This window comes from Pleurodeles waltl, chromosome 8, assembly GCF_031143425.1.
Source record: "Pleurodeles waltl isolate 20211129_DDA chromosome 8, aPleWal1.hap1.20221129, whole genome shotgun sequence".
Taxonomy (NCBI): Eukaryota; Metazoa; Chordata; class Amphibia; order Caudata; family Salamandridae; genus Pleurodeles; species Pleurodeles waltl.
Genome location: NC_090447.1, coordinates 1,546,432,963 through 1,546,440,094, shown reverse-complemented (window position 1 = coordinate 1,546,440,094; position 7,132 = coordinate 1,546,432,963). Strand labels below are relative to the sequence as shown.

At 39.1% G+C, this 7,132-nt stretch overlaps 1 protein-coding gene across 1 annotated transcript; it reads right to left on the bottom strand.

The window, feature by feature from the left end:
* Positions 1–815: 815 nt before the first annotated feature.
* LOC138248975 (zinc finger protein 208-like) lies at positions 816–6,069 on the bottom strand. The gene has a single exon (XM_069203027.1). The coding sequence runs from the start codon at positions 5,639–5,641 to the stop codon at positions 2,327–2,329; it is 3,315 nt and encodes a 1,104-aa protein (XP_069059128.1). The 5' UTR covers positions 5,642–6,069; the 3' UTR covers positions 816–2,326.
* Positions 6,070–7,132: the final 1,063 nt, after the last annotated feature.

Below are 7,132 nucleotides of genomic sequence, written 5' to 3'. Positions count from 1 at the left end.
AATGAAACACGTTTGAAATAGCTAAGCGTGTAAAAAAGGCTGTGGAATCCCTGCTTAAACGCGTTCTTCTTAAAGAAATCAGTCAAGCGTGTGAAGCTGAACACGCTGCCGAGCCGTTTTAATGAAGCAGAAAGGGATTAAATGTAAACGCTCATAAAAATCAGTCGAGCGTGAAGGGAGAGCGAAGCACACGCTGTGAAGCGTGTGGAGAATGCCAGGAATGCCGCTGAGTGAGGCGCGGCTGTTAGAACGTTAACAGAACGTTCTGACAGCCGGCCTGCAAGCGCAAAACAGCGCAAATGAAGCGCGCGAGCGCGTTTAAAAGCGATATAACACCTGAAACAACACGAACAAGGAATAAATATAAATATGTACTGATACGGCAATAGAAGTTGTAAAAAACATGTAAAAACACACTAGAATGCAATAAAAACATTTATATGCGAGCAGAGTACTTATCTTGACTGCGAGCAGCAAGAAAAGAGGGCTTGATGCTCTCAGTGAAGATAGTTATTATAGGGCTCGTTGTGTGATTGGTTAGCCCATTATGACACAGTTTTGTAGTTTCTTTTTTTTCCCCAGGGATTCTGGGATTTGTAGTTCTTGGCTGCTGTTTGAAATAAAGCTTGAAAAGATAGCATAATATGAGCCTCCTGTCTTGTAATAAAATCTTTGTGCTAAGCATTTGTACCGGACAAACCCATGAAATTACAGAACCATCATCTTCTGTAATTTGGTTTTCTCGTGGCCCCAGTGTATAAAAGGTACTGGAATAATGTACTTTACGAAGCTATGAAGAGAAGGAATCAGTCTAGTAATGTCCTTGTTTTAGGTTTTATTTCTCCATCATCAAAATCTCACACTATGGAAATAACAAATTGTGAGATGTAGACATGGATTTGTTTTTGTTTTTTAACTATTTTGTGATCCTACTGTTACACTGTCCAATATCCTGGGCACTTGTAATTAACCCACTCTTAGGCTTACGTTCTACTTTTCAAATCCATGTATCAGTCAACATCTGAGCATCCTGATGGCAGCTTCAAGCACTTGTTGTTTGACTCAATAGATTTTATACTGGCATGTCTAGTTCTTCAGTTGCTATCATTGCTGGTTTGTGATTTCTTTGCTTCCTATTTATTTATATATTCTTGAGTTTGTTGTTCGTCCTTTTAAACTTGAAAAGCCTTGTGCAGGTTTAATGATGGAAGTAGCACTTGTCCTTTTTTCATCATACAGGAGAAACATCCAGACCTAATGCTGCACATGTAGCAAATGTACACCAAGACCCTATCTTTGTCACTTAACATACATTTCTATACAAACTGTTTTTGTAATTAAACTGCTGGCTTTTCCTGATGTATTTCTCCTGGAGTGGACAGGATCCACGTTCTAGGGGTTGTTACACACCCATGATGCTCAACTCAACCAGCCCTCATTTAAACACACGTCAGCTGGATTGTACAGTACTAGAATAACTCTAAACACCATTTACAAAACTATAGCCCCATTGGCGTTAAAAATGTAAAATCTATACCCAGTGGGGTGATTTTGAGTTTGTGATATTTAGGTCAACCTATATGTTACTGATAATACTTTTGGTATCAACATATAACCCAGCTGGGGGGGACACAGCACAAGACTGTGCCAGATGGATAAAACTGTGCGATGAGGTAAACACAACACTTAACAACCCTTATTCAGTGGTAGTCCCTAGCATGAGTTTGCAAATCCTAATTCTTGATGGTCTTTGTGCTCATGGGATGGAATATATCTTGCAAGATCACAAAAATCAGACTTATGTGAAAAGGCCTCATCACAAAGCAGTGTGATTATACTTTTTATCAACAGTATGGCTTAGCTGAGGTAATATGATTATGTGCACATGTATGCATGTATATGGTGTTTCTACAGCGCAAACGTAGCCAAGAGGCAGTGGAGTGCAGTACCTTTTCAAAGACAAGCATAAAGTCCATGAGTGATAGGAAAGCTTGTGGATGGTTAATGCATTGTGAATAATCGCTGATCTTTTTGCAGGGAAAGCCTTGCACACTCGGAACATCTATATGGTTCCTGAACAGTGTAAATTCTTTGATGTACTATCAGCTGGCCCTTTCCAATGAATGCCTTTTCACTCTATGAAAATCTGCATGGCTTCTTACCAGCGTGACTCCTCTGGGGTTGTAATTGGTCCTTTTGCTTGAAAGTCTTGTCACATTGAGAACATTTATACAGTTTTTCAGCAGTCTGGGTAGGATCTTGTAGAATCAGCTGCCCAATTGTTGTGAGTGACTGGCTTCCCCAGTATAGTGTAGCTGATGTACATTTAGCTTATTGTACTGAAAGCATTGTCATATTGACTATTTTCATAAAGTTTACTTCCAGTGTGAATTCTCTGATGTTGCAATAATTGGTCCTTTCGCTTGAAAGCCTTTTCACATTCAGAGCAGCTGTATGGTTTCACTCCTGTGTGATTTCTCTGATGTAGGGATAAGTGGCCCTTTTGCCTGAAAGCCTTGTCACACTCTGAACATTTGTATGGTTTCTCACCAGTATGGGTTCGCTGATGTAATGTTAGCGCATCTTTTGTAATGAAAGCCTTTTCACATTGAGTGCATTCATGTGGCTTCTCTCCAGTATGGGTTTTCTCGTGTAGTTTCAGCGATGTATTTGTAGTGAAAGCTTTGTTACATTCAGAACATTTATATGGAGTCTCACCAGTGTGATTCCTCTGATGTGACAACAAACGTCCCTTTTCCATAAAAGCCTTGCAACATTCTGAACATTTGTAAGGTTTCTCACCAGTGTGAGATCCCTGATGTAGAATCAGCTGCCCCTTTCTAGAGAAAGCCTTGTCACATTCTGAACATTTATACGGCTTCACTCCAGTGTGACTTCTCTGATGTACCGATAAATTACCTTTTTGTTTAAAAGTCTTGTCACATTCGGAGCACTCATATGGCTTTTCCCCAGTAGTGTTCCGCTCATGGATTGTCAGATTACGCTTTGTAGGGAGAGCCGTACAACATTCAGTACATTTATACGGTTTCTCCTTTGAGTGAACTCTCTTATGTAATGATAACAAGCCCTTTTCTTTGAACGCCTTATCACACTGGGAGCATTTGTATGGTTTCTCACCACTATGGTTTGGCTGATGGCGTATCAGCAGCAACTTTGTACTGAAATCCTTTTCACACCGATTACATTTATATGGTTTCAACCCAGTATGTTTCTGCTCATGTAGTCTCAGTAATCTCTTCATAGTGAAAGCCTTGCCACATTCAGAACATTTATATAGTTTCTCACAGGTGTGAATTCTCTGATGTAATGATAAACTTTCAACTTGTTTGAAAGTCCTGCCACATTCAGAACATATATATGGTTTCTCATCAGTGTGAGTTCCCTGGTGCAATTTCAGCTTCCTCTTTGTAGTGACAGCCTTGTCACATTCAGAACATTTATACGGCTTCTCACCTGTATGGTGTCGTAAATGAATTATCAACTCCCCATTTGTAGTGAAAGTCTTGTCACATTCAGTACATTTATAAGGTTTTTCACCAGTGTGACTTCTCTGATGTCGTGATAAATATCTTTTTTGCTTAAAAATCTTGTCGCATTCACTACATTTATGTGGTTTCTCACTAGTTTTGGACTTCTGATGTAGGACAAGCAATCTTTTTGTAGTGAATGTTTTCCCACTCTCAAAACAATCATATGGTTTCTCACCAGAATGGCTTTGCTGATGTACAGCCAGCCGTCCCGTTAGAGTAAAAGCCTTGTCACACTTGGTGAATTTATATGGTTTCTCACCAGTGTGGTTTTGCTCATGCACTGTTAGTTGTCCCTTTGTAGTGTAAGCCTTGTCACATTCACTACATTTATAGGGTTTCTCACCAGTGTGGTTTCTCTGATGTATTGTCAACAATCTTTTTGTAGTGTAAGCCTTGTCACACTCTGAACATTTGTATGGTTTCTCACCAGTATGGGTTCGCTGATGTAATGTTAGCGCATCTTTTGTAATGAAAGCCTTTTCACATTGAGTGCATTCATATGGCTTCTCTCCAGTATGGGTTTTCTCGTGTAGTTTCAGCGATGTATTTGTAGTGAAAGCTTTGTTACACTCAGAACATTTATATGGAGTCTCACCAGTGTGATTCCTCTGATGTGACAACAAACTTCCCTTTTCCATAAAAGCCTTGCAACATTCTGAACATTTGTAAGGTTTCTCACCAGTGTGAGATCCCTGGTGTAGAATCAGCTGCCCCTTTCTAGAGAAAGCCTTGTCACATTCGGAACATTTATACGGCTTCACTCCAGTGTGACTTCTCTGATGTACCGATAAATTACCTTTTTGTTTAAAAGTCTTGTCACATTCAGAGCACTCATATGGCTTTTCCCCAGTAGTGTTCCGCTCATGGATTGTCAGATCCTGCGTTGTAGTGAAAGCCTTGTCACATTCAGTACATTTATACGGTTTCTCCTTTGAGTGAATTCTCTTATGTAATGATAACAAGCCCTTTTCCTTGCACGCGTTATCAAACTGGGAGCATTTGTATGGTTTCTCACCACTATGGTTTGGCTGATGTAGTATCAACAGCCACTTTGTACTGAAATCCTTTTCACACCGAGTACATTTATATGGTTTCAACCCAGTATGTTTCTGCTCATGTAGTCTCAGTAATCTCTTCATAGTGAAAGCCTTGTCACATTCAGAACATTTATACGGCTTCTCACCTGTATGGTGTCGCAAATGAATTATCAACCCCCCATTTGTAGTGAAAGCCTTGTCACATTCAGTACATTTATAAGGTTTTTCACCAGTGTGACTTCTCTGATGTCGTGATAAATAGCTTTTTTGCTTACAAACTTTGTCGCATTCACTACATTTATGTGGTTTCCCACTAGTTTTGTACTTCTGACGTAGGACAAGCAATCTTTTTGTAATGAATGTTTTCCTACACTCAAAACAATCATATGGTTTCTCACCAGAATGGCTTTGCGGGTGTACAGCCAGCCGTTCCTTTACAGTAAAAGCCTTGTCAGACTCAGTGCATTTATAGGGTCTCCCACCAGTGTGGTTTTGCTCATGTATTGCCAATGATCTTTTTGTAGTGTAACCCTTGTTACAGTCAGAACATGTATATGGTTTCTCACCAGTATGATTTCTCTGATGTACAATTAATATTTTTTTAGTGAAGGCCTTGTTACATTCAGAACACTTGTAGGGTTTCTCACCAGTATGATTCTTCTGATGTAGTGTCAAAGATCGTTTCGTAGCGAAAGCCTTGTTACACTCAGAACATTTATATGGTTTCTCCCCAGTATGATTTCGCTGATGTACTATTAACTGTCTGCTTGTAGTGTACGTTTTGTCACATTCAGTACACTTATTGGGTTTCTCACAAGTGTGATTTCTCTGATGTAGTGTCAATGATGATCTTGTAGTATAAGCCTTGTTACATTCAGAACATCTATATGATTTCTCACCAGTATGATTTTGCAGATGTGTTATCACCTCACCCTTTGTGTGGAAAACCTTGTCACACTCTGCACACGGATACAGTTTCTCATCAATGTTATTTTCCTGATTTAATGATAAACATCCCATTTTCTCAATAGCCATCTCACGCTCCAAACACATATATGGTGTCTCACCTTTCTGGGTTCTCAGGTATGTCCTCAATTTTTTCTTTATAATAAATGTTCCATTACATTCACTGTGTGAATTTAAAGTTCAAGTCTCCTTCTCCCTATAATTAATTCATTTTCCAATTCGGTGCAAGATACAGCCTCTCCCAGCACAGCACCCTCTATGTAGATTTGATGTAATTTCCTTGAATTTGCCTTTACAGGAAGCACTGATACTTTTATTGCATAGGACTAGACCATTTTCCGTTTACTTCATCAAGTGGCTCAGAGTTCCATGTAGTAGTAATGTTTTGTCATTTTATCATGACACATAGCACTTCTTTGGCGAGTGGTAAAAACTGCGATTATCTGCATTTGACCTTTTCTCATATTAATAACCATTTGTAGACCATCTTCGGTGGAAATTAACTTCTCAAAGATGGGTTTCATTTAATTTGCTTCATCACTTCCTGCAATATAGGATCTGATTCTCTGGTCTCTGTGAAATCTTCGCTGTAACCAGGTCTGTCACAATGGGATACACGTCAATGCTTTCACTGCTAGTCAAACTTGACACTTTTCAGAAAAAACATGAATAAAATTCTTTTTTCTATTCTTTCTGCAATTAATTCACCTGCTGGAATAAAAAAATGCATATAAAATGAGCACTGAATGAGTTAAAAATGTAATGCTTAATAATTCATTCTAACTTTGGAAGTTACATGTTCTATATAAAACTGAGAAAATGTCAAGCTGGCATTCAACTTAAACCATTTGAAGACACTAAGACAGAAATGGTGCCTCTGCCGTCCAAGCCCCTCCAGTGTACCAATGTAAGACAGTGCTAATACAAGGGCCATATTTGCAGCATGAAATAACAAAGAAAGCAAGATATGGGTGACACAAGGGCCCCACAATAACAGCATGGATTAGTAAAGAAAACAAGATATGGGCCGATAAGGACACACCAACAGCATGGAGTAACAAAAAAAGCATAATATAGGTGTAGGAGGCTGGCCTGGCTTATAGTAGGTACCTTGTGGTACTTACACCTTGTGTCAGGTCCAGTTATCCCTTATTAGTAGAATAGAGGTGTTTCTTGCAGCTTAGGCTGATAGAAGGTAGCTATGGCAAAGCAGCATAGGCTGAACTAGGAGACATGCAAAGCTCCTACTATACCACGTATATCATATAGCACAATATCATAAGAAAACACAATACTCAGTTAATAAAAATAAAGGTACTTTATTTTAGTGACAATATGCCAAAAGTATCTCAGAGGATACCCTCACTTAGGAGGTAAGTAATATACACAAACTATATGTACACAATACAAAAACAGGTAAGTAACAGTAAAAAAAAAAAGTAGTGCAAACAATATAGAATCACAATAGGATGCAATAGGTAGACATAGGTCTAGGGGCAACACAAACCATATACTCCAAAAGTGAAATGCGAATCACGAATGGACCCCAGACCTATGGGAGGTTGTAGAGGGTCGCTG